General features: G+C 48.9%; 3 protein-coding genes across 3 annotated transcripts; 2 read left to right on the forward strand and 1 right to left on the reverse strand.

Annotated features, from left to right (window-relative positions):
- Positions 1–3,414: 3,414 nt before the first annotated feature.
- Positions 3,415–5,099, forward strand: LOC306953092 (phospholipase A2, minor isoenzyme-like; the record flags this gene model as incomplete). The annotated part of the gene is made up of 4 exons (XM_079543936.1): positions 3,415–3,448; positions 3,531–3,690; positions 4,456–4,583; positions 4,975–5,099. 4 exons carry the CDS (start codon positions 3,415–3,417, stop codon positions 5,097–5,099), a joined length of 447 nt encoding a protein of 148 aa, XP_079400062.1.
- Positions 5,100–15,117: 10,018 nt separating this feature from the next.
- On the forward strand, positions 15,118–16,442 carry LOC306953035 (phospholipase A2, minor isoenzyme-like; the record flags this gene model as incomplete). Its single annotated transcript, XM_079543851.1, has 4 exons — positions 15,118–15,151; positions 15,234–15,393; positions 15,832–15,953; positions 16,321–16,442. 4 exons carry the CDS (start codon positions 15,118–15,120, stop codon positions 16,440–16,442), a joined length of 438 nt encoding a protein of 145 aa, XP_079399977.1.
- A 6,189-nt stretch (positions 16,443–22,631) lies between these two features.
- On the reverse strand, positions 22,632–25,435 carry SIRT4 (sirtuin 4; the record flags this gene model as incomplete). Its single annotated transcript, XM_079543998.1, has 3 exons — positions 22,632–22,784; positions 23,657–23,951; positions 24,936–25,435. The coding sequence occupies 3 exons, from the start codon at positions 25,433–25,435 to the stop codon at positions 22,632–22,634; spliced, it is 948 nt and encodes a 315-aa protein (XP_079400124.1).
- Between the last annotated feature and the right edge of the window lie 1,988 nt (positions 25,436–27,423).

Genomic DNA, 27,423 nt, shown 5'->3' on the forward strand with positions numbered 1-27,423 from the left:
TATGTAAATATCGCGAGCTGAACCTGGCTGCCACGCGCAGCCTGGCTCCGAGGAGCAGCTCCAGGTCCTGGACTTGGTGCCGCAGTGTGAGCAATACTCTCCAGCAGAATCCTGACAGGACTCCGTTCTTTTTTTGTACACCTTTTACTGTAAGATTTTAAGACCTCTGATGAGATGAAAGGGGGGGTGGGGGTGGGGTGAAACGTACCGGCCATCGGCTGTGTTGCTGAGCGGGTCAAAGCTGCTTCCAATCGCTCGATGTACAGACTCCATCGCTGGGCTCCGTAGTGCCAGTGTCTGGTTTGGCTTTAGGTCAGGGGCTTCACCGCCACCGTTTGTCTTGGTTACTTTGAAAGGAATCCACTCTCCAAACGCTATCGCTTGCGTCAAGATTGCCTGGGAAAGGGGATCCTCCTCCGGAGGCGAGGGTATTGGAAGGGGAGTCAGCGGGGGGAGGCGGGGATGGTCGTTCTGTGAGGGCAGGGTGCTGGGCTGGGGAGTCGTTAATGGGGAGAAAAGCATTAGGGTGGTGATTTGGGGGCGGGTTAAGGGCTTCTCAGGGACTATATGAAATATAGAATCGCAGCTTCCCATTTGCTTTACTCTGTGTTCTGAAGACTGTGGGAATTTGTCCGTTGTGCTGTGCGGAGGTGATCTGGTCCCTTCTCCGGAACCTGCAGGGACTTCCCCTGGCACGATCCAGGCCCCAGCTGGGGAACACTGTGCCAGGGGGAGCCTCCAGCAGGAGCACACGGGGCAGGTTTGGGTCTGGATTTCAGTGAACCAAAGACCTTGTTAAGGGGGGTGATTGAGCCTTTCATTAAGATGCAGCCAAACTCTTTTCCCAGGGAAATAACAGCTTCATCTTAAGTTTTAAAAATCATTCCCTCTCTTCCCCCAAACTGAGCCCTTGTAAGGGAGAGGGGTATTTGAAAAAGGACTGAGAGGGCCATCGTGCCCACAGGGCTCTTCTCTTCCATCCCTCCCCCTGTGTGCCGGAGCTTTTCCTGACCTGGGTGATACGTTTGGAGAGTTCTGTTTAGGTAAGAGGGTACTTAACAGATTAGTACTGAAAACACAAAGCAATAATTTTTGTTACTGAGACAAGAGTCTGTATGTCTGTTTTTTTAAATATTTCCTAATGAAAGAAGAGCTGCATTTTATTGGGTTTATTTTTATTCTATATACTTCAAATTTGGGTCTGCGGACAGCGCTTTCCTCCCTCTTGGTACATGCGCTGAACTGCTTCTGTGCCCCCTCCAGACATCCCAGGCCAGCTGTGCTGCCGCTGGGCTGTGAGTCGCTCGCTGGCCAGTGCCGCCACTGCCTGGAGGCTGGGGCTCCGCTTTCAGGGTGGGCATTTTTTAAAAAGAAATAAAGCTGTGTTTTTAAGCCAGTAAGTTATTACACTCCAATGTTTGTTCTCTCCACACCTGTAACCCTTTTTTTCCAGATTTCAGTTTTAAATTCCTAATAAATTATTTGAAAACTGTCCTCTGTCGTTACTCGGGGGGGGGGGGGGGGGGGGGGATTTTCATGCGGAGGGAACTTGCAGGTGAGTTTGGGCCTGGCAGGAGTGGGCTGCTGTCAGGATGAAAGCCCCAGAGCTTTGGCTGTGTGTTCTGCAGTCCAGTTTATAATGTGAGAGAGATCTGCATTTAATAGAGACTGTGCCTCTCCTTTGCATTACAGAGCTCCGTAGCTTCGAGGAAGGGCTGTGTGGTACTAAGAAGGTTGGCTCTGCAGATTCATGGACTGTGGTGAACCAAGGAGGTTAGACTTAGGAAGGAAAAATGGAGAGATAGGAAGAAGATTCCTCAATAGATAACTCTACAAGAGAAAGGTAATTTCCAAAAGTGTAAATAAAACAAGGTGGGGAATCCTGTGCAGCAGGTCGTCATCACAGAGAATTCTTAAAAACAATTTAAGGCTCGAGCCAGTGACTTTGGAACCAGTTGTACACTGGGATGGCCTCAAAAGTGTACTGAGCACCAGCAGCTTTGTGCACCGTACTGGTGGGGAAGGCTAGAAAGCTTTGATGGAGAGATCCTTACCCTTCTGGGAGTTTTCCCATACAGCACTGCTGTTTATCACATGCTGGCTTTCTCACACTGAGTGATCTCCTTGTTTAAATCCCAGATATGATAGTATTTTTGGCTTGTGACTTAGCAAGGCCAGTTTATTGGAAGTTCTCTTGGCAACATCCATAAAAAATCCCACTGAGAAATGGGGAAGAAGGAACGGCAGAGTCCTGAGGATCATCAATAAATGAAGAGAGAAATAAAATATTTAAAAAGAGTAAAGGTGGCCAAAGTAGCAAAGGAGAAAGAGAACACTTAGATATTGAAGGGAAAGCCAGCAGCTTGATCCGTGTCAAAAGAACAAGCTGTTTTTTCCCCAAGTAAGCTGAAGCACTGGCTCCTTTACCTCAGCCTGCAACGTTTGCTCAGTGTGCTCACTGCGAGGACATAGGAATCTTGAGCCTGCAACTCAGCACCTGTTTGGCCTTAGTTAATCTGTGCGTGGGGAATCTCAGAGACTCAGCCTGTGAGAGATGCCTTACTGGGTGCTGCTTTGGTGATGGAGAAACTGCTGCCTGAGCTACTGAAGTGTGCTGTGTTCATGGAAACTCCTCCTAAGGACAGTTCATTTCCAGCACACCTCCCCCAAGGCCAGGTACAAACAGTCACCAGTTCTTGTTTCAGCCAAGCCATGTGGCCTTGCCAGGAGGATGGGTACCGTGCCACCTGCTTGTACCTGAAGTTAAATTATCTGCAGTTATTTTTGTGCGCGACGTTATCATTCACCTGGTGATGGTGTGAGATGGTTTCAGCAGTTATGGAGGAAGTTGGCCAAATCTGCACAGCCAAGATGGAAAACAGGGAACTGACTGCATCCCATGGACTCAGTTACAATCTCTGGTTTCAAACTCCCATGGCTTTGTTGCATTCACACCTTCTTTTGTCGTTGTGGTTGTTTGTGATGAAAATATTCCCAAGAAATTTCAGAGGCTCTGCAGGTTGCTTTGCTCCTCGTTCTCGCCTAGGAGGACCTCTGAGAATCTTCAGATTTGGAGGAGACCTTTAAAGACTGTGTGGTCCCACTTCTGTACAATGAATGGAGACACCCACAGCTCCATCAGTGCGCAGAGCCCCGTTCCCTGACCTTGGAAGTTAAAAGAATTCAGCAGTAAAACCTAGAAAGCAACTATTTGCCCTGCTGGCTTCCAGAGTTTGAACTCCACTGCCCTTCAGAAGTTAATGCCACAATCTGCTGCCTGCAGCCTTTGATAAGAGAAATCTGTTAGATAATATAAATGCCAGGGGTTGCACCTCGCTTCCATTTCAAGGTGAGCTCGCAGTATAAAGAGCTGCGTTTCCTCCAGCAGCAATCTCCTCGTCAGACCCCACAAGAATGAAGGCTCTTGGCGTGCTGTTCTTGCTGTCGGGTGCGTAGGCAGCGCGTGCCCCTCTCAGCAGCCCCGGCCTGCTGCCTGCACACCCAGCGCTAACCTTTGTGCTTCTCCTCAGCGGTGGCTGCCATCGCTGCTGTCTCACCTCGTGCATTATGGGAGTTCCGCAGCATGATCAAATGCACCATCCCAGACAGCCACCCTTTCCTGAGATTTGATGACTACGGCTGCTACTGCGGCTTGGGAGGCAGTGGGACACCCGTGGATGAACTGGACAGGTTTGTATGACTGCTGTTATAAACCTCTTTCCTTGGTTCTGCTTTTGTGGTTCTGCATGCTGGCTTCTCCTCAGCCCTGTCTGCAGACATTCACTGAACTGTTTGCTTGCTGAGGATGAAGCATTCTCCCAAAAATGGCTTCAAGGGAAAACAGTGGCACACTACCACACCTTTGTGCCTTATTACTGTATAAAGTACCATCCAGGTAATTGTTTTCTGTAGTGCCTGTGCCACATATATACTCCAGCAATTCTTTTGCAGCAGAGCTGTTCCTGCAGTCCCAAAGGCAGCTCTGAGCCCACCAACCAGAGCTTCAGCATCGACACACTCAGGGCTGAGCTGCAAAATGCTGAGTGGCTTAGCAGCCATTGGTCCCACATGACTGATGGCCAAAAGGCTGTGGGTTCTGGCAGCTGTTCTTCAGGCACCAGGCACTGATGGGTTCACAGGATAAATGCTGCCTTTTGCTGTCCTGGGAGCTGCTGCAGTAAGCACGCACGTAGCAGGCACCTCATGGAGCGTGGGCTGGCAGGGGAGGAGTTGGACTTGGTGGTCCTTGTGGTCAGGATACTCTATGAGGTGAGGCCCTTCCAGGTCCTTTGAGCTCTCAGCTATCACTGAATATTTGAAGGGTTTGGTGATTCTTGTGTTCAGTGCCTTGTCAAAATCTACTGACGAATGGTCACACACTTACACAGCCTATAAGTCAGCTGAGTTTGCGTTTCAACATCTTCATCTTCTGACCTTTTCTTCCATGTTCCCCAGGTGCTGTCAAGCACACGACGAATGTTACTCTGAGGCAGAGAACAAGACGGTGTGTCCCTCCATCCTGGACACTCCCTACACAGAGATCTACAAGTACTCCTGCAAGAACGAGGAGATCACGTGTAGCAGTACGTCCTGCCCCGAGTCCCTGCCGTGCTCTGTGTCACTGTGCCTTCCCTGTCTGGAGAGCGTGGGGCTGCGTGGCCTTGGGTGCGGGAGGGATGTGCAGCGGGAGGCCCTGCCAGGTGCAGCGCCACTGTTGGCACACATGACACCATGGCTGCCTGCATGGTGTGCAGAACAGCGGGAAACTCATCCTCCCCTCGGGGTGACAGAGTGACTGCGGCGCCTCGGACAGCCGAGGGCTGTGGGCTCAGTGGGGAGCACGGCACAGCTGTGCCACGTGGTTACAGAGTGATGGCAGGAAGCTCGGGAAGGGATGCGGGGCCGGAGTGCCGAGATGGGGCAACGCGTGGCAGGGCACCGCGCGGAGCTCTGACCGCCCACCCTTCCCTCCAGGTGCCAACAACGAGTGCGAGATGTTCGTCTGTAACTGCGACCGCACGGCCGCCATGTGCTTCGCCAAGGCACCGTATAACAGCGCTCACCACCACCTGGACAAGAAGAAATACTGCAGCAGTTAAATGCAGCGCGGCTGCCGCCAATAAAAGCCTCGCACCACACGCACCCAGCCGCTCCGTGCTGCGCCGCGGCCTCGAGACGGGGAGGGAGGGAGAAAGGCGGGGAGGGAGGGAGACAGGGGGCGGGTTGGCGCGAAGCCCCGCCCCTTCCGCCACCCGCGTCCTTTGATTGGCCCCGAGCGGCGCCGGGCGCGGGGTCAGGAGAGGGCGCGGGCGGCGGGCGTGTGGTGTGGCACCCCGAGCGGCCGTTATCCCGCGCCTCAGGCGGCGGTCGGGCCGTTCCGTTCCTCGCGAGGGCGGCGTCATTCCCGGCCCTCGGCAGGGCGCGGAAGGCGGGCGGTGGCGCTGCGCGGGTCGGCCTCGGCCTCGCCGCTCCTCCTGGTGCTGCCCGTCCCTCGGGGCGCGGCCGTGTGCGGGGCTGAGGCGGGAGGGGCTGTGCGCCTTTCTGAGGGCCGTTTGGCCGCGTCCCGTCCTGCTGAGCGCGCCCTGCACTGCAGCACCGTGCAAAGGGCCGCTCTGTGTGTCCCTGGGGCTCTGAGGGTGTTGGAATGGACACAGAGTAGCATGGCGAATCACATCCTTAAAAACCAAAAGCAAAAAACTTGAGTGTGTGCATCTCGCATGCAGCTACTCCGTGTGAGGGCAGACTGAGACCTGGCTCTGTGGCAATGTTCGTTTCCTATTTCCCTCAGCTGTGCACATCTGTGAGCGTTCTGGAAGCGCTGAGCTCACAGAAATGTGGAGGATCCCGGATGTGTTCCCATCACACAGCTAGGCTGGATAACTTGTTGGGGTGGGAGTGCAGTAAGAGCACCCCTGTCTTAGACTGACTTTGATTCGGTGGTCATTGTAGAGCAGTGCAGGTCCTAAGTGCGAGTGTTACTGCAATCCCTTTGTGGTGATTAATGACAAATCCATCGTAGAAACAACAAACCTTTGCTATCTGGAAGAAACACCGGGCTGTAAGCAGAGAAGAGAGCTGGGATGCAGCTGGCAGCATTTCAGAAACGCATCCTTGCCTGTATTGGGAACAAGACTGGAGGTGGAAGTGCATCTGCTCCTGCAGAGCAGGACTTGGGCTGTTCTAACATAAATTCAGTGGATTGGAAAGCACCAACTCATCCCATCCCTTACTCCATGTAAGTCTACACGTATCTTTCAGTCCTTGATCATGTTTCTTATTTACACTCATTTGCTGGTGCAGAAGACTGAACAGTAGATTTAAAAAGCCTCCCCTGGCAGCAAACCCTTATGTACGGAATCTTCTCACATAGCCTCGAGTCCCAGGCAATGGCAGGCGTGGGGCTGTGGGGGACTGAAGGACTGTTGAAAGTTTCTGTTTAGGGCTTTGAGGCACACTGTGGAAAGCAGAGCCTAACAGCAGTCTGGTGACTGCTCAGGCTGACAGCCTGGTGGGAAGAACAAAGAGTGAGTGAAGATCTTTTGCCACGCCAGTGGGTGTTTCCATTCCAAGAACAGAAGCACTAACTGGAAAAACAGACATCCCTGTGCCTGTTAAGCAGGGGAGCTCTGGAACCACGTGCAGCACCACAGCCACTACAGCTGGCATGTGGCATGCTGGACGCACTACTTGGGTTTGTATTGCTGAAGTGAACTCAGCCTCTTATCTTCCTCTTCTTTATTGTTTTCTAGGCCAAGATTTGCTGGACTCTGCAGGGACATTGAATTACTCCAACCATATGGGCATTGCAGCGTTAAAGGAGAAGATATGCCAGCTGAGACAACACATACAGAAAGTAAACAACTATGCTCAGGGTAATGACTGTGTTTCTGTTTCTGTCTGCAGACCTATACTACACGTTTCCACTTTTATTCTTCCACTCAGGCTCAACTTTTCCTCTTACGGTGCTTAGTAGTGAAGGAGGGGAAGAAAATACAGACTGTGGTAACGAGGTACTTTTTGTTAGTTAGGGAAGGGAGAGGACTGGGGTCTGCACACAAACCTGCAGGAAACATCTGTATCTGGAACAGTGGTTTTAAAGCCCAGCTGGCTGAGCTCTACCTTCCACCTTCCACCTTCCTGAAGCAAGTTTGTTTCTGGAAAAAAGCAAAAGGAAAAAAGGAAAGATCTGGAAGAGCATAGCAGTACTATTTACCTGCTGTCTGATTCATGCTTTTTCTCCGAATGCGTTGTAGAAAAGTATGGGTCAGGTATCGCACCTAATACATTATGGAAAGCACGTGCAGAGAGGCTGAGTGACTTTCTGAATGTCACAGTGTGACTTCTAGAGTGATCAAAGGGCTGAGAATCCGTGCTGGTCTCATCCTTCCAAACCCAATGCTCTTGTTTGTGTTGCATGCCCTGTGTGCCTGTTGGCCATCGTGTTGGCTCCTGCTGGCTGCCCCAGAAAATAAAAGATGTAAAAAGCATGCATCTGTTGAGTGGGAATGTTCCTTAGAATGACAAAGGTGGTGTTTATGAGGAACCCAACATTCCTGGAGCCTCTTTTGCTGCCACAGCGTTTCGTATATGGAAAACAAGTCCAGTGAAGGTTATGGCAAACTTCCCACTTCATCCAAAATATTTCTTTGACTCTTTGTCAGGTCTGGAACTTACGGTTGCTGAAGTCAGTGTCAGCACTGCCACTGTGCATCCCTGATCACTTAGCACAGCTCCTCGTGCTCCACCTGCAAGCCCCAGCATGGGGACGGTTTTGTTGGTTAAGCAAAACCATTCTGTGAGTGTTTTTTCCTCCCTCTCTCCTTAATGATCTTTTGATAGGGGAATAGCAGAATGTCCCAGAAGTGCTCCTAGTTAGGTGGATCGTTATCATGCAGCAATTGCTCAGCTCACTTGACTCTTGTTTTTGTCTCCTGGAGGTGTCCCTTGTTCTCAGCATTCCTCTGTTATTTATTCTACATTTTCTGCTCTGATTATTCTGTCTTAGATTTCCACATTTCCCCCTTTTTTGTGTATTAGCAAACTATTAGCATGCTACATAATAATGGCACTAGTCATGTTAATAATATAATCATGCCTTATAATAAATGGCATCCTGATTGCTTGACTTAGAGCTTTTTCCTTCATTTTGTGCAATGCTTTGTAACAGCGTTGTTGTAGGCATTTATGTTATCATGACTCGATCAAGGCTTCAATTGACAACACACTGAAAGCAAGAAGAGACAAGGCAAGCACAGCATAATGGCAAGAAATGCTGTTAGACCCATTAAGAAAGAATGGACACGTTTGGCCCATAGCCCAAATTCCTACAACCTGGAAGAGAATCCAGAATGTTCCATTCTGCGTACCTGTAACTGAGAATCTTCAACTTTTGTACACTGATGTATTTGTGAATGACCACTAAGATTCATACAACACGCTTTTAAAATCCTCACAACTGCACCCTTGGGTTGGTAACAGAAAATCAACGGCCACGCAATTTCGTTGAGTTGCATGTTGGGCAGAATGAACATCAGTGGGCAAGCCTTCAGAGCATCACTTGTGGCACTGCTTTCCTTAGCCAGCTAACATCCTAACTTGGTGAGTGTGCCCAAAGCCTTAGCAGTGTTGTTCCAGGGTACATTTAGATCTGAGAGACAGGATGTCTCAGGAGCAAAGGCAAGCAAACTGCACTGAGAGTAGCACAGAGGATTATGAGTTTTATTCAGCACGCACACACACACACACACACACACACACACACACGCATCCATTTTACATGATCCCCATAAGTGGGAAGCAGAAACTCCCTGAGCTAGTGCGTTATTACTTACCAACCCTTGAGAGATGGTGAACCACTGGAAAGAAAGGAGAAGGAACGTGCCAGTGGTGGATGCGACAGGCAGTGCGAGCGGGGCGTCCCCTGCTTCAAAGAGCTCTTCTCCTCTCTCACCCACCACAGCGTCTCTCCTGCTTTTATTTTCCCCAGCAGCTGCAGGGTTTTTCCATTTGCACACCATATCTGCCTGGCCAGTGCATGATACAGAGCCCAAGTGGAACACCTGCTTGCAAAACAAGTCTTTGCAAAAAATGAGATAAACTACGAAGGCCAGCTGTCTCTACGAAACATTTGCTGCTGCAGCCACAAATATCAGTTCCTTTAAAACTATTGGAATACTTTGTTCCATCTGGAATCCTTCCGTCAGGAGCCTGAAGGTCCCTGGCATAGGTGCCAATTGAAGGGACCGGTGAAACAAAAACTTTGTTGGGTGGGACTCCAGAATTCTATATTAGAATCGCAGGTTGAGTCAGAGTAAGAGCGCATGCGCCTTCGTATCGAGTGATGCATGGTCATACTTCCAAAATCCTGATTAGTGGGACGAAAGAGAGTTGACTGTTCTACAGAACAGGGTCCTCTGTTAGCTTTGCCTGGGGATTCCTTTCCAGGTTCTGTCTCTGCAAATTAAGAAGAGGTTAACTGGCAGGCTAATAGCATCGTGACTGGGTGTTACTGATAACGGGGTGGTGAAATTACCCCAAAAAGAGCTATTCCCACAGATCCCAGCACTGATAGCATCGAATCCTGGTCAATTCACATTTGATCCACTACTAAAATTGAGGAAGAAGCACACAGCAGCTTAGATAGTGCCTAATAATTCTAATTCTTGAGGCTGAATCGGTAACACAGGAAAATCACCCACTTTTGTCATTCCATTACCAGTGTCATGGATAATCCAGCCATTCTGTACCACTCAGTATGGCATCTGTGAGTTATCTGCAATACAACAAATTGCAAAACAATACCAGTAGGTAAGAAACACACAATCCCAGTCATTATGAGGGCTGGATGCTATTTTCTGCCTCGAGATGAGGCCGAATATATTGCTCTGGAATCCACCTAGGGCCAGACTCTGTGGAAACACAAGCATGTCCATGACCTCAAGTTATTAATGGTAAAGGATATTCTCAATGCCCTGTGGCCATATTCTGAATATTAACCATCAGTCGTTCCCTGAGCACTGGGGAGGCCTCAAAATGGTTGTGTACTCGAGTTGTATCTGTATGATTGTGATTCAAAAGATTCAGCACAAGCAAAGCCTTACTTACCTCTCGCGGTGCATCTCCCGTATTCCCCCTTTGTTCTTTATTAAGAGTACATTTCAATGTTTGATGAGCACATTCAATGATAGCTTGTCCAGTGGGAGAACGAAGAATGCCTTTAACATGTCTAACCCCCAATTCTCGAAGGAAAATTTGAGGGGCCCTGGAACTACGTGCAGGGCCATTATCCATTTTTACTGTGTGTGGGATCCCCACAGCAGTGTAAGCAGATAACCAGTATTTATGGGCACTGTGATGGCATTTGCCTGTATGCACTATGGCAAACATGTAAGAAGAAGTATCTGCTGTTAAATGCACGTATTTTAGGTGGCCAAATTCTTCAACGTGGGTGACATCCAATGCCAGATTTGAAGAGGTGCTGTGCCATGGGGATTTGTTCCTATTTGAGGCAGAGGGCCAATTGCTTGGCAGTCAGAGCATGTTAGAATAATGTCATAGGCCTGATCCACTGTCACTTGGAATTGTTTTTGTGAGGCTCTCCTGTTCTGCTGGAAAATGGATGGGAGAGTCACTCTTGTTGAAATAATTGAGGGGTAGCAAAGGCGATTGTGGCTTGATCAGCCTTACGGTTGCCCTCGGTTAACAGACCATTATAACTCAGTGTGTGATCAAAAATATAATAAATAATAAAATAACGTTAATAAAATAAACAAAATAAAATAAGGAAGAGTACAGTGAGAGATATCACACAAAACTCTCTTGAGCTGAGCACACAAGGCAGGGTTGTTAACTTAAGGAAAGATCTTTCAGTCCACTGAAGGGTACCTGTAACATACAAAGTCAGTTGTTATATTAAGCTTTTGTTCTGCCGAAATTTGAAAAGCTTGAGCCACTGCAGCAAGGCCTACAATTTGAGGTGATCCATTGACAACATGCACATCTGACTGCCATCAGGTAGCAGTCGTATTCCAGAGAACCACTGCTTGGTGTGTCTTACCAGAGCCGTCTCAGTACAGTAACAACATCAGGCAGTGGAACATGCGAAATCAAATGTTTGTACTAAGGGACAGATCACTCAAATTATGCAGTAACTGAAGTTTTGGGGGATGAGTGGAGATTTGTCCAATATAATCAGCCATAACAGCTTGTAAAGTGAGCAGATGCACAAGCATCCAATCTGAATCTTTTCAGCAGTGGGGATATAGAGGCAATCAGGGTCAGAAACTTGCAAAGTTTGTAGACTATGTTGACCTCACTGTATTTGCACTGCAAACAACTCCACTTGGGATGGTTTTTGAAAATGCGTGTGGTAAGAATATCCATTTGAGGATGATGAAAGAATCTTTCCTTGAGGTTTCCCACTGGCATAACGAGCTGTATGGCTGGTAAGAGTTCGATATTATTGTAAGAGATACCAGAAGTGATAAACAAACACAACGACTGTATAGATGTTGCAGGGATGTTATTACAGAGTTAAGCATTGGAGTAGTTCCAGTGTTAAGTGTTGTTTAGAAGTTAGATCTGGGTCTCCTTTAAGCAGCTGGAATAGAGGGTGTAGCTCTTGAGTAGTAATATCCAGAAGTGATGGTTCCTAGTAATTTTTGCAGATCATTTAATGTCTGCACATGGGGTACTATTTTGAGGGCTTGTGGCTGAATGGTATGAGAGTAATTTGCACAACCCTTGTGGTCCTTGAGGCCAAGGAGCAGCACCTCCTCCATGAGGGTGGGCCATGGAGGCAACTTTGTGTCCAGTATGGCAGTGCAGGCTGATTTGCTAATACACCAAAGGAAAGGTTTGCAACGTATCAGAATCACCCCGTGATATCACCTCTCTTTTGCATTGCTCTAAAGCACCATAGTAAGCTGTACGAGCGACAAAATTTTTCCTTCTCAGCCCCTTCAAACTATCATCAGGAGGGAAAGGGTCCAGTCTGTCCTCCAGATCTATTGGACCATCATCAAAAGGATCTTCTGGTTCCAGGCCATCCTTGTCTTTAACTAAATGACAAGGTGGAGGCAGAGGCTGTGCGGAGGGCAATGGGGAGCGGTCTGAAGAGTTTGCCTTTTCTTTCTGGATTTATTTGAGTGTTTCTGATGCTTAATGCAAAAAAGGTAAACGCTCAGCAGCAGTCTTGTCTGCAGTAGTGGTAATGTCCCAAGGTTTTGTGTTCATTTTGTCCCAAACCTCCCAGTCAAAGGAACCAGTTATCAGAAACTCAGGCATTTCTTCTTACCCAATCAAGAAAAGTAACTAAAGCTGAGGTAGATACAGGTAGATTCTGAGACTTGAAAATTCTCTGTAATACTTGACAGTTTACTTGTTGCTCCTTCACATTAGTGACTTCTCCATGGTTCTGACTGCTCAACTTCTGTCCTGCAGATCGATGATGGGTGTGCAGAATAATCCTCCAATGATTCAGTCAGGCAATGCTGCTGGATGGGACTCGTTCAGCCTTGGCTTGATTTTTGCCCCACAGGGGCACCATTGGCAGTGTCTGAAGGCATGGACTGAGATGTGAACAATCCAAATAATATACTGCAGGTTCTAACATCCCTTTTATAGATTTCCAAGATTCCTCTTGTAACTTTCCCACCCCCACTTACATGTCAAGAAAACATTCCGCACAGGCACCCCTGCTCTGTCCTTACCCATGCATGCAGGTGCTTATCCAACCAGAGCCATGAGTTGCTCCTAGCCACGCGCTCTGCCTCCAGTCAGGGTAGTTATCAAGCAGCAATCACGCGTCTCACTTGACTCTAGCCTTAGTCTCCTGGAGGTGTCCTTTGTAGTCAGCATTCTTTTTTTTTCATCTGTTATCTTATTCTACAGTTCTGCTCTGAATATTCTATCTTGAATTCCCACATTCTCACACTGAGTGATCTCCTTGTTTAAATCCCAGATATGATAGTATTTTTGGCTTGTGACTTAGCAAGGCCAGTTTGTTGGAGGTTCTCTTGGCAACATCCATAAAAAATCCCACTGAGAAATGGGGAAGAAGGAACGGCAGAGTCCTGAGGATCATCAATAAATGAACAGAGAAATAAAATATTTAAAAAGAGTAAAGGTGGCCAAAGTAGCAAAGGAGAAAGAGAACACTTAGATATTGAAGGGAAAGTCAGCAGCTTGATCCGTGTCGAAAGATCAAGCTGTTTTTTTCCCAAGTAAGCTGAAGCACTGGCTCCTTTACCTCAGCCTGCAACGTTTGCTCAGTGTGCTCACTGCGAGGACATAGGAATCTTGAGCCTGCAACTCAGCACCTGTTTGGCCTTAGTTAATCTGTGCGTGGGGAATCCCAGAGACTCAGCCTGTGAGAGATGGTGCTGGTTGTGGCTGTTCAGTAGCATGGCCGGCTTACAGAGGCATCCTGTGGGCCTGTCAACTCTGGATCCTGTGCTTGCCACGACAATTTCAGCCACTCTGAAGGGGAATATGTTGTCACCATCACTTACAGAAAGATGCAATTGAACTTGCTGTAGGGTGCTAACTCCAAGTTTCCTGAATAAGTGCTCTGGTATTTTAGATTGTTGTGGAAAGATGAGCTTTGCCTCTTTCCTTGCTGTTAAAACGGAAGGCTTGCTGCGTACTGTAGAAATAAATGCAGGCTCTTACTCTAAAGGGGAATATCTGAAGTACGTAACAATGCCAAACCCACAGCCTTGACAGTGTTAAGGCCTCTGAGGTTTGATAATGAGCAAAGTATTCCAGGACTCACTCCTGGCTGACTCCAGAGGCTTTTTCCTACCGTTTTTTCCTTATTTTCAAATCTAAAGTCAAGGTTCCCAACTCACCTCATGCTTTTTGATAGAGAACCACAGTGCCTAACTGGGTGCTGCTTTGGTGATGGAGAAACTGCTGCCTGAGCTACTGAAGTGTGCTGTGTTCATGGAAACTCCTCCTAAGGACAGTTCATTTCCAGCACACCTCCCCCAAGGCCAGGTACAAACAGTCACCAGTTCTTGTTTCAGCCAAGCCATGTGGCCTTGCCAGGAGGATGGGTACCGTGCCACCTGCTTGTACCTGAAGTTAAATTATCTGCAGTTATTTTTGTGCGTGACGTTATCATTCACCTGGTGATGGTGTGAGATGGTTTCAGCAGTTATGGAGGAAGTTGGCCAAATCTGCACAGCCAAGATGGAAAACAGGGAACTGACTGCATCCCATGGACTCAGTTACAATCTCTGGTTTCAAACTCCCATGGCTTTGTTGCATTCACACCTTCTTTTGTCGTCGTGGTTGTTTGTGATGAAAATATTCCCAAGAAATTTCAGAGGCTCTGCAGGTTGCTTTGCTCCTCGTTCTCGCCTAGGAGGACCTCTGAGAATCTTCAGATTTGGAGGAGACCTTTAAAGACTGTGTGGTCCCACTTCTGTACAATGAATGGAGACACCCACAGCTCCATCAGTGCGCAGAGCCCCGTTCCCTGACCGTGGGTGTCTGCAGGGACAGGGGCACCACCACCTCTCTGGATTATCTGTGGCTGTGCTTTACCACCCTCACTGTAAACAACTTCTTCCTTCTATCCAGTCAAATCTCCTCTCCTTTCTCCTATATAGTTTCAAAGTAAAGAACATATTAGGTTTTTTCACTTCAGCTCATGCCAGATGATCATTTAGGATGAATTAACAACTTCTTCCTAAATCAGGCCAGGTGAATCTGCGGAGAGGTATGGGATTAGTGTAAGAGGGATACCATATGAGGAGCATGTCACCACTAGCAGGACGGATATTAGCATGCAAGCAATTTCCAATGTAAATACTGCACCTCTGTATTTTTCAGCAGAGAACCCTTGAAAATATGCTTACCTTTCAGACTGGCTCTTAATACTAGCACAAAAATATATTAGTAGGAAAACCTAGAATACAGATGTTTGCCCTGCTGGCTTCCACTGGCCTTCAGCACTTGAGCCACAACCTGTTGCCTGAAGCTTCTGATAGGAGAAATCTGTTAGATAATACAAACACTGGTGTGTGCACCTCGCTTCCATTTCAAGGTGAGCTTGCAGTATAAAGAGCTGCGTTTCCTCCAGCAGCAATCTCCTCGTCAGACCCCACAAGAATGAAGGCTCTTGGCGTGCTGTTCTTGCTGTCGGGTGCGTAGGCAGCGCGTGCCCCTCTCAGCAGCCCCGGCCTGCTGCCTGCACACCCAGCGCTAACCTTTGTGCTTCTCCTCAGTGGTGGCTGCCATCGCTGCTGTCTCACCTCGTGCATTATGGGAGTTCCGCAGCATGATCAAATGCACCATCCCAGACAGCAGCCCTCTGCTCGAGTTTAATGACTACGGCTGCTACTGCGGCTTGGGAGGCAGTGGGACACCCGTGGATGAACTGGACAGGTTTCTACAACTCTGCTGTTATAAACCTCTTTCCTTGGTTCTGCTTTTGTGGTTCTGCATGCTGGCTTCTCCTCAGCCCTGTCTGCAGACAGGTGCTCCGCGGGCACCAGGCACTGATGGGTTCACAGGATAAATGCTGCCTTTTGCTGTCCTGGGAGCTGCTGCAGTAAGCACGCACGTAGCAGGCACCTCATGGAGCGTGGGCTGGCAGGGGAGGAGTTGGACTTGGTGGTCCTTGTGGTCAGGATACTCTATGAGGTGAGGCCCTTCCAGGTCCTTTGAGCTCTCAGCTATCACTGAATATTTGAAGGGTTTGGTGATTCTTGTGTTCAGTGCCTTGTCAAAATCTACTGACGAATGGTCACACACTTACACAGCCTACAAGTCAGCTGAGTTTGAGTTTCAACATCTTCTCACCTTTTCCTCTGTGTTCCCCAGGTGCTGTCAAACACACGATGAATGCTACACCAAGGCAAAGTCGGTGTGTGCTGCCTCCAATGATACCCCCTACACAAAGACATACAAGTACTCTTGCGAGAACGAGAAGATCACGTGTAGCAGTACGTCCTGCCCCGAGTCCCTGCCGTGCTCTGTGTCACTGTGCCTTCCCTGTCTGGAGAGCGTGGGGCTGCGTGGCTTTGGGGGCGGGAGGGATGTGCAGCGGGAGGCCCTGCCAGGTGCAGTGCCACAGTGATGCTGCTTTCACGGTGTGCAGAACAGTAGGAAACTCATCCTTCCTCGGGGGTGCAGACAAGAGCTGTGGGCTCATTAGGGAGCACAGCACAGCTGCGCCACACAGCTGCTGTGCGACGGCAGAGAACCTCAGATGGGAGGAGCGGCCTGTCTGCAGCCGGAGCCTCGTGCCGAGATGGGGCAACGCGTGGCAGGGCACCGCGCTGAGCTCTGACCGCCCACCTTTCCCTCCAGGTGCCAACAACGAGTGCGAATTGCTCGTCTGTAACTGCGACCGCACGGCCGCCATGTGCTTCGCCAAGGCACCGTATAACAGCGCTTACCTCCACCTGGACAAGACCAAATACTGCAGTTAAATGCAGCGCGGCTGCCGCCAATAAAAGCCTCGCACCACACGCACCCAGCCGCTCCGTGCTGCGCCGCGGCCTCGAGACGGGGAGGGAGGGAGAAAGGCGGGGAGGGAGGGAGACAGGGGGCGGGTTGGCGCGAAGCCCCGCCCCTTCCGCCACCCGCGTCCTTTGATTGGCCCCGAGCGGCGGCGGGCGCGGGGGGCGCGTGGTGTGGCACCCCGAGCGGCCGTTATCCCGCGCCTCAGGCGGCGGTCGGGCCGTTCCGTTCCTCGCGGGGGCGCCGTCATTCCCAGCCCTCGGCAGGGCGCGGAAGGCGGGCGGTGGCGCTGCGCGGGTCGGCCTCGGCCCCGCTGCTCCTCCTGGCGCTGCGCGTCCCTCGGGGCGCGGCCGTGTGCGGGGCTGAGGCGTCCGTTGGACATCGTCCGCTCCGGGCGACTCGTGTCCGGGCTGGGCTGCGGCGCTGAGGCAGAGTTAGCGGGGCCGTGAGGAGCTGTGCGGCCTTCTGAGGGCCGTTTAACCTACAGCAAGCTGTGCCTGTAAGAGCTGCTCTCAAAGATGAGATGGAACCCGAGGATCTGTGAGAGGGCTCTGAGAAAGCAGGAGCAGAAGAAGAAGGAAGGAGCGGGAATGGTGCTGTGGGGGGGCTGGGGCTCTGAGGGTGTTAGAATGGTCATGGGGTGGGATGGTGAATCACATCCTTCTTAGGAAATAAAATGAAACTTGAGTGCGTGCATCTTGCGTGCAGCTACTCTGTGTCAGGGCAGGCTGAGTCCTGCCTCTGTGGCAATGTTCATTTCCTATTTCCCTCAACTGTGCACATCTGTGAGTCTTCTGGAAGCGCTGAGCTCTGGGTTTTCCACAGAAATGTGGAGGATCCTGGCTGTGTTTCTTGTTCACACTCATCTGGTGGTGCAGAAGACTGGACAGTAGGTTTGAACGGCTCTCCCCCAGCAAGACTTCAGGTAGGGAATTTTGTCCCATAGTGTCCAGTGCTAAGCCCCAGGCAGTGGCAGAGATGAGGACGTGCTGGGGGAACCGTGGCTTTGTGTTGCTGAAGTCTCAGCATCCTCTTCTTTACTGTTTTCTAGGCCAAGATTTGCTGGATTCTGCAGGGACATTGAATTACTCCAACCATATGGGTGTTGCAGCATTAAAGGAGAAGATATGCCAGCTGAGACAACACATACAGAAAGTAAACAACTATGCTCAGGGTAATGACTGTGTTTCTGTTTCTGTCTGCAGACCTATACTACACGTTTCCACTTTTATTCTTCCACTCAGGCTCAACTTTTCCTCTTACGGTGCTTAGTAGTGAAGGAGGGGAAAAAATACAGACTGTGGTAACGAGGTACTTTTTGTTAGTTGGGGAAGGGAGAGGCCTGGGGTCTGCACACAAACCTGCAGGAAACATCTGTATCTGGAACAGTGGTTTTAAACTGAAGGAAGTTTGTTGTAGTAAATAGGCACAATTTTGATGTGCTTATGCTGAAGCTGCATTGTGTTGTCAGGGGCTGAGCAAGGGCTAGCAGCTCGCTTGGGTCAGGCTCTCCAGCCTGCTTGTGTGGAGTGTGCACGCATCACTTTCTGTGCTGTGCCGTCCTCTGACACAAACTGCTTTTGTTCTTTTTTTCTTTCCCTCCTCTTCTATTCTTGGCCTTTGTAATTGTTGCCTGCTTAGCCAGTTGTCAGTGTGAGTGAGCATGAATTCCTCACTGTCTGTCTGTGTCCTCTGCATGGTTTCCTGTATCTGTCAGGACTTGGGTGCACAGGTGACAGACCCTAATGGGGAATCCTCCACTTAAAAAATCTTGCAGAAACAGTACGATCAGAGGAAAAGGATTACTGGTCTGCTTTCTGTTGTTACTCAAAAAATATCATCCACTTTTTTTCTTTTCTTCTTCTTTTTTTTTTTTTTTTTTTTTTTAAGATCCACCTGAAGAAATCAAAGCTATCTAGCAACCCATGTTCCAGAATTTCCTGCCCTTTGGAAAGAAAGCTTCAGCCAGAAGAAATCTGGCATCTGAAAGATATTTTCACAGTGTTTGTTTGGTGATGAAAATGTCCCCACCAGTCAGACTGAAGAGGCGAAGTCCTCTATTCTACATTTATTGTTTCATGTGTGTAATTTTTTCTGTAATCTAAAAACACAGCTGTTCAGGTGAAGTTAATTTAGATCTTGAAACCTCTGCACTGAGACACTGTAAGGGATTCAAGGTGATGTGATAAGAAATGCTGATGTCAGGCACTTGGCTGAGACCCTTTTCATTCCTTTCCCACTAACACCAGTTGTCCTCTCAGGATTGCTGCTGTTTACCTGGTACCCCAGGACACAGGGTGTGTGAGAAGGCTCCATCTGTCCTGCCCAAGCCGTAGGTTTTGAGTGAATAGACCAAGGAAAGCAGTCAGTTGGCTCTGCTTTGAAATGTCTGCTTTTTCTCTGTACAGGTGAGAAGAATAGGAAGGGACGGCATCCAGGACTGTTGTGTGGGAAGAGGTACACTCTAGAAGGTGGATTTTGCCCCTTTTGCTCCAAGGCTCCAGAACCTCCCCAGTTCACAATGCCAGAATCTTTGGTCCTTTCTAAGCAATCATGAATCAGCAGGTTTGTTGGTAGGAGCAGTCTGACTGCAAGGCAGCATCCTTCGGGCCTCCTGTAGTCTGTGCTGCCTTCACTGGAGCACTGTTTGTGAAATGCCTCAGGCTGCAGGGCTCTGTTACAGAGTTTGCTCTGAGGGTTTGCTCAGAACTGAAGACAAGGATTGCTAAATAGGAAGCAGCTTTTATTTGCTGTGGGTAGCTCCTACCCCACTTCCAGAGGAGGGGCAGAAGGATCTGTTCTAAGGTACTCACAGCTCCTGTAGCCAAACCTCAGGAACTTGTCCTAGTGGGAAAAGCTGTAAGAAAAAAGGGAGGAGTACATTGTGTTCAAGCTATTGATTTCAGCTAATTTTCTGGGGGGAGAAAAAAGTACTGTTGGCTAATGTGTGCTTTTACTAACCACAGATGGACAGAGTTGCCACTTCAAGCCCAGGTCTGAAATGTTGGTGTAGTGGCCTAACAGTGATGACCAGAAAAGGTAGGAGAAGGTTCAGTTGTGGTGGATGGTCCAGGCTGGTTTTGAGCAGACAAGGCATTATTTCCTCCCTGGCAAAGGGGGAAGAAATCACTGCCTCACTGCCCCAGCTCTGTGACATGCCTTTCCTGTTAGTTTCAGCCAGTGGATGATTTATGTTCTTTGTACTGAACTGTAGAGGTTTCTGTAACTCCCTTCAGAGTGGTAACTACATCAGTAAGCCTGAAGCAGGCTTCTCAAGATTGGTCTTTGCTAGCTACCTGCAGTGACAGCTTTTGGTAGCTGTTACCTCTCTGCATCGCACCTTCCCACACAGACAGTCCCAAAGAAGTGACAGGGGAAGGTGTTGGTCAATGGTAAGCAGGTATGGCTTTTGGTTTAGAACTTCAGGCTTTCTGTGGCATTTCTCAGATGGGCAAACTTAGTTCCCAATGGTGTGTAGGTCAGTTTTAATAGTGCTGGATCAGCTTGGCACCAAAAACAGGACAATTTCATTTCAACCTCATATACTTGTTTTAAACGTATGCTTGTTAACATATGATAATAAACCATGCACAGGAAATTTACTGCAAATGCTCATTATCTGCTTTAATCTGTCCCTAGCGACTTAAAAGCATGTAGTGTAAGCAGTGGAGGGTCAGGGTAACACAACCCATTTCTCAGTGATGCTGAAGAGACACCCTGCTTCTCTCCCAGATACTCAATGCTGAACTGGAAGATAGAAGGCTGAGTTACCTGTCACATCTGGTAATTTTGAGTCCTCACTAGAAATGAGGCCTCTTGTTTTGGACTCCCTGGCAATGCTGCCATCTCAGAATGTTGGCACTAATGACATCTAACCTGCAGCCCCTGTTTTTAACACGCCCGTGCTGTGCAAGCTTCCAGATGGTACAGAAGATGATGTGGAGAGTGAAAACCCCGGCCCCGGTTCCTCTGCCAAGGAGGCTTAAATGACTTCTTACATGGAAAACCTTAGTGAATAAACATGGTGCAGGCTTGGTTAGTAGGACAGCTGTGCTGCACAGAAGTAGACTGACATCTCTGAGCTTTTTTCACTACCAAACAGCAGATTTCTTCACACTGGGAAGTGGGGTCTCCCTTGAATGGGAGCAGAATTGAATGCTTCTCATGAGGCTTTTAAGTGAAGTATTGTCCCCTTTGGCCCTTAGAACTGAGTGTTGAAACACTGAATATCTGATTCCCTTTACTTTCTGCAGGATTGATCCCCTGTATCCACTGGATTCTGTACTTGGGATGGGTTTGAAGCGACAACAAAAGAGAAGCAACGCAGCATTTTGTGGTCAGATCTCCTTGCTTTGTTACTGCCCTCTTAGCAAATGACTCTGGCACCCTTGCTTCCAACAGCTTGTTAACAGTTCTTGTCAGAACAGTAATATGGGGCATGTTAGGTGAAGGGCAGGACTGGGCTTTTGAAAGACCCCAACATGGCCAGGAGGGGAGTGGTAAAATGATGTGGGAGGTTGGATCCAAAATAGAATCTTGCCCAGCCTGAAACATTACATCTTTTACTCCACATATGGTATAATTTGTCTTAAGATACCACCCTATGGATCAACAAAACGTGGCTGCCCAGCAGGGACGGATCTGCTGTTAGGAGTGTACCAAATCACGTCTATAAAAGCTTGAGGTAATCCCTAGGGAAACCTACTGTACAGATTTAATTGTATCTCTTAACTCATCAGCTGTTAGTAATTACATCCTGCATTTTTGCAATGGAAAAAATGAACCAAGCTGGCTACTGAGACTGACAATAAATCACGGGAGGGAGAGGAAATTACAACGCAAATAGTAGCAGTCACGTAAACAATTTTAATTTGCTACTTAGCTATTCATTAATTAAATAACACCTTTTAGAAATGCAGTTTTGAAAAGGCAGCAGTGACACTGAAAGCAGCTCTGGTCAGATTAGCTGAAACTAAATCCTCTGGCATCTCAACAATATGCCATTTTTAAAAGGTTGATAGTAAGCAGTTCAGCTGGTGGTTAGTCAGCGCTGACTTCCCCTCCTTGCTGATATCAGCTCTGTAGCCCGTGCTTTCAAATAATTTATTACAAGAGCAGTATTCTTGTTCAGCTCCTCTTTTGATCCATTTCTGGGGGGAATGACAACTGTGCAGTTCTTTTTGCCTCCTTTACCCTCTCTGTATGCTCCATGTTTGTCCACAAATGACCTGGGATCCAGCTGGTACTGGGTGTTCCATATCACTCTCCTGTGCTGTTCTGTGTGGAGTAACTCGGTCAAACTCCCTGTCCTCCATTCTTGACAACTATTTAAAAAAAAAAAAAAAGTAAAAAAAAAAAAAGTATTTTGTTCTCAGATGTCTGAATATCCTGTCCCAGTCCGGTCCTCTGCCAGTGAATGCAAAGAAAAGGAACTGTTTACACAGTAAGGGAAGGCAAAAAAAACTCCCTCCTTTTCATCATTCTTCTCCTTCCTTGTTAAGTGAAGATGGTTTCAGTGCAGAAAACTGTCAGGCTGACGTGTGAGGCTTGCTGCCCTCTCCTGGCATCACCGGGTGCCATGTGTAAAGATCTGATGGCTGCCCTTCAGACCGAAGTAATTCCCCTGTGGAGAGATGAAGTCCTGCAGGAATGGAGAGAAGCTGCTGCTTTACAGATGAAATTGAATATTTACATTATTCACGTTTCACAACAGCGGTGTTTTGATGAATCAGATCAGTTCAACCAGGCACAGCTTTCAAATCAGCAGGGACTCAAGAAACCCTCAGGAACCCGCTCTGCTACCAAGAAAGATTGCAGCGTGCAAAGGCACCAGCACTGATCATGTTCTCTGAATCTGCAGATGATCCCCTGCAGCTCTGCCACTGTGCCAGACGGACTGGGAGCACCCTCATGGTTGTCCATGATTGCAGGAGGTGGTACCACGGCCCACCTGAGCACCCCAGGGACAGGTGGGAGGATGCAGCCAGGCTCCGATGCTCTGAATGGATTTCAGTTGTCTGAATGGATTTCAGTTCAGCTCCAGCATCTGCTGGCTATTTAAACCCTCATTCTTACCCTTTACGGTGACTGCCCCGGGAGGTACCCACCTTGTAGAGAGAATTTTGCCCCTGATAGCCACTGCTGCTCAGCTCGTTGGCTCAGTGTGCAACTATCAAAGGCAGCAGCTCTCCACAGCGGGAATTCAGCTTGAGGGATGCAAAGTGATCTAACCTCGTGGGCCCAATGTTGAGGACTGCTATTGGCAGCTGCTTCTCTCTGGCTGCCAGCGCAAACCTGTAACCAGAGTACACCTGCAGGAACAGCAGAAGACAGAGTTATCGGCAGCACAGGCAAAGAACAGTGACAGAAAGGGAAACAGATGATGGTTGGCTGGGAAATGAGGCTGTATATGTATGCTGTGTTATGCAGCTGCACTTAATTCAGGTAGGGGGTTTCTCCATTCAGAAAAGGACAACAATTTTTAACCTCTCACCAGAGAAAAGTTTTCAGTTTTGGAGGAAATACATCAAAGGGAAAGTTCTTGTCTTTCACTAATTCTCTGCAGCAGTTTTTGCTACTCATCATAGGTGCTTAAACGATTCTGCTTTGGTGGTTCTCACATGGCCCAGCTTAGGTGCTACAAGAATGAACCTAAGGCATTTCAGTCATTCCTGTATGAAGGATTATGAGCTCAAAAAGGGCGAGCTCAAGGAATTTATCTCCAGTATCCTGAAGCAAAGAGAAGAGCAATCAGGCCTTTGGTTTATGCCTTTCTGGAAGGTGTTAAAGTTGTTTTTCTTAATGTAATAGAAGTTGTTCTTGCAGAAATTGCTTATTAATTCTCCAAAAGCTTCCACAGGTTCAACAGCAGGGTTTTCTAAACCACCTTACTTTTCACTTGTAAGATAATGGCTAATAGAGAAAACACACTGCGATACAAAGTGCAGCAAGTGGAGGCTTTTCTGCTCTCTTCCTCAGAAGTTTAACTAGGAATTAGAGGTCCTAAAATCCAAATCCCAACAAACAGTAATAATTACTGAGACGCTGAAGTGGCTGTGGTGATCTGCTGTAGGAGGCAATGCAACAATCTGCCAGCAAGCAGCTGTCCTCAGCTATGGGACCAAGGGCTGCTGCAGACAGCAGTACAGAAACAGGAACTAGCATGGGAGGAAGACTTCGCTACCTGCATAGAGGATCCTGCCACCAGCATGGAGTCTGACTCTGCCAGCCGTTGGTGCACAAAATCCACCTTTTCCCGGCTCACTGTGTCTCCAAAGAACGTCACATCAGGCTTCAGGATTCCACCACACTTCCTGCAAGCTGGGACTTGGAAATTGCGCACCTGCTTGTCCGTGAGGAAGACATCCCCATCTGGAGCCACACCAAGGGCTTCAGCTTTCCAGCTAGGGTTCAGAGCTTCAAAGTGCTCCTGAAGCTCAGAGCGTGAGGTTTGATCACCACAGGTCAGGCAGAAAACCCTGAAATGCAGAGCAAAGCCTGAACAGAGACCTTTACATCAGCTGAAGCCCTGGAGCCATAACTTGTTCTTTACAAGGCCTGGGCAGTCTGTTTCCATTACATTTATTTACTGCGTAGTGCAGGTGAGAGGTAGATTGTGTTTTTGTAGTGGAAATTCCCAGTATTTCTGTATGTAGCATAGGAGATAAGTTGCCTTTCACAAATAAAGTTGCTGAACAGAGTAAAGTTAGGACTGGGGCATTCCAACCTAGGTAAAATTGGCATGGGCACTAGGTAAGGTAATTGTATAGGGTAGGGAGAGTCTGGTACAGGACAGAACAAGCATGCAGATAGTTGAAAATATTGTCCTCCTGTTGCCATAAAAGGTACAGAACATACCCAAAGACAGTGGGTTGGTAACAGACATTGTATGGAAGCATAACATAGCAACAGTGTTGGAAGATTGTGAGCCTGAGATGCTGAACCAATGAGTGCCAGGAGAGGCTTTACCTGCATTGGACCCAGGGTATGTTTTTTACTGACCAGTTGCACAATTTCTGCCTTGTCAGTAGCGGGTGTGTGTCCATTACTGCAATAATGAATAAACTGCTCTTCACAGAGATCTTTGCCTAATTAGAAATTTTTGATCTTGAGCGTGTTTCTCTCACAAGCCAGCGAGCTGTCTGCCTGCCTCCAGCTGTTGCTTTGCAGGGATGCTCTACTCTATGCACTTTGACCCCTACCTTGAATTCCATCTCGCAGTCAAGGCTGTGCTTTTTCATCTGGAAGTTTTGGGTGATCACAGGCAGCTTGCAGTGCTCTGCTCTGATGTGCCTGACCTGAGCGTTCCTGGCACTGCCCTCTCGCCTTTGAGCCCCCCATCTCCACTAGCACAGCGCATTTATGTGCTGTCTCCCTTCTCAGCAGCTAACACTGCACCTACACACTGGTGACCCAGAGCAGAACAGCAATGGTCAACCATCTTCCCTCTACCCAGAGAGTACCTGTGCGTGCAGCCGTGCAGTTCTGTCACGCGCTGGCTCCCAGCTTTGGTGTGAAGCGCATCCACGTTCTGGGTCACCAACCAGTGCAGCTTCCCCAGCTTTTCCCACTGCCTCAGCACCAGGTGGGCCGTGTTTGGCTGATAGGAGGAGAACTGTGGCCAGCCCACAAAGTTCCTTGCCCAGTAGCGCTGCCGGGCGCTGGCACTGCGGACGAACTCAACATGCTGGATGGGCCGCCGGTCCGACCTGGCATAGAGCCCCACTCCTTCTGAGCGGTAATCAGGGATCCCCGACTCAGTGGAGATTCCAGCTCCGGTCATTACAAACAACTTCTTGGAGCTGGAAATAAAACGCTGCATCTCTTCTACTTCTGCGGGATGCGGGGGGAGGCAGGCCGGTACAAAAGCCAGGTTTGGGGACACGCTGGGGACAGAGCGGTGCTGGAGATGGTGTGGTCTGATGGCTCTGCAGCCTCCTGGGAGCTTCCTGGCAGGGAACATGTTGAGCTAAAAGCCAAGAACAGGACACGAGGCAGGTAAATGAGAGCAAAGGGCCCGTTGTCTTGCAATTCTCCAGAAAATGACGCTGATGGTTCTTTGCACTTTTTTTTTTCCTTTTTTTTTTGTAAAGAAACCCAAATTACTTTGGAAATAAGACAGCATTCCTACACTTCCATGTCCTGTTCACAGAATAACACTGAGGAAAGCTCAGAAGGTACAGAGTGAAACAGTAATTGGCTCTGAGAAGAACACCCATCCCGATGCTCCCAGTGGCAGCTCGGCAGTGCTTAAACTGCTTCCAGCGCCCCATTCCTGTCCCTCACCATCAAAAGAGCTCTCAGAAGGAAATGTTTTGACGGGCAATGAAATGGAGCTGTGACCCACAAATGGAGACAGCGTGTAGGCTGGCCCACAAAAGGGGGATGCAGGGAAGGCTTAGAAGCAAAAAAAAAATACGTCTGAGAGACACTGCGGAGCACCAGAACAGCATCAGGGAAAAACTTACAGAAGAATTCTTGGGAAATGCAAGGCTGCTTTGAAAACCCGAGTGCTCAGACGTCAGCGGTACAAACCAAAACGGCCCACGGATAGCGCTGGCTTTAGCACCCACCCGAAACGCTGTGCAGGCAGAGGACAGGCAGCACAAGGCAGCAGACAGGCCGGGAATTCAGAGCTGTGCCACCCGGGTCCTTTCTGCTGTAACAGCGACATGGCGGGGTCACACAGCGACGTGGCTGGTGAGACAGCAATGTTACAGCAAACAGAGCCCAACCGCGTACCTTTCATCGCGCTGCCAGCTCCGAGGGCTTCCTGCCAGCAGGGCTTTGTGGGAAGCGCAGTCTGCACGCAGCTCAGCCCTCAGCACGGCGACTACAGCTCCCGTGGTTCAAAGAACAGAAGCCCAGCTTCCTGCAGGGTTACGGCCCTCGTGCGGCGCCGGGTGCCTCGCAGCTGCCCTCTAGGAACAGTCCTGGAATAAAATAAACTCTGATTTGTGTTCAGATGGCGGTAGCAGCTGTGATAAAATGCATCGTAGGTGCTTGTATTAAAAAAAGGCATTTTCCCTTCCCTGCTAGTGTCAGGTCCTGGCCTCAAAATGAGGAACAGTGGGAGAACTGAGGGCTCGCAGGATGCTCAGCCTGGTGTATGTGTGGCATAACTGGAAAATATGGGCACGTCAGCAAGGAGGGACAAGTGGAAACCCGGTCTGCTGCATTGCAGTTAACATGGCCAAGCCGCTCTGCGTGCAGCTTTCTAGGGAGGCATGGAGGACAAAGATGAAGCTGCTGCAGGAGGTGCAGCTCTGCTGGCTCAGTGAGCCACTGTGATGATGTATGAGGTTGGATATCAGGAAACAGAAAGGGTTTGCAGAAAGGGTCGTTAAGCACTGGAACGGGCTCCCCAGGGAGGTGGTTGAGGCACCAGCCCCGATGTGTTTAAAAATCGTTTGGATGTGGTGCTCAGGGACGTGATTCAGCAGAGGGTTGTTAGGGTAGTTGGGGTTGGACTCGATGATCTTTATGGTCTTTACCAACCTGAGTGATTCTACGATTCTATGAGGTGGCAGAAAGCCAACGGAGCAGCAGTGGTGCGTGGTGAACGATACTGAGGCTCAATTGCTATTAGCTTTAAAGGTTTTCAAACAGTGCCTGAAAAATCCTGTATGCCTTACAGTCTGCAGAGGCAGTTCTCTCCTTGTCTTGCAAGGAAGCCGATCGGTTTCGGTGCTGGCTTTCTCCGGGCAGTGATGCTCTCTGCAATTCGGTTATTCAGAGTTTCTGGAAAACTGGATCCCGGCTGGAACAAGCCCTGTGCTGGGCTGCCTGCCTGCTGCCCCTGCCAGCACCCGGTTGTGCCTCTCTGCTCGGTGCACGTTTCAGTCTCCACATTCCATCCATATTCACGATAAACCGCAGGATTTGAGGGGTTGTTTCATTAGAGAGGAGCCTTTTAAAAATAATTATTACTTTACAAAAAGGAGGAGAGAA

The sequence above is a fragment of the Tetrao urogallus genome (genome assembly GCF_951394365.1).
Source record: "Tetrao urogallus genome assembly, chromosome: 17".
NCBI lineage: Eukaryota > Metazoa > Chordata > Aves > Galliformes > Phasianidae > Tetrao > Tetrao urogallus.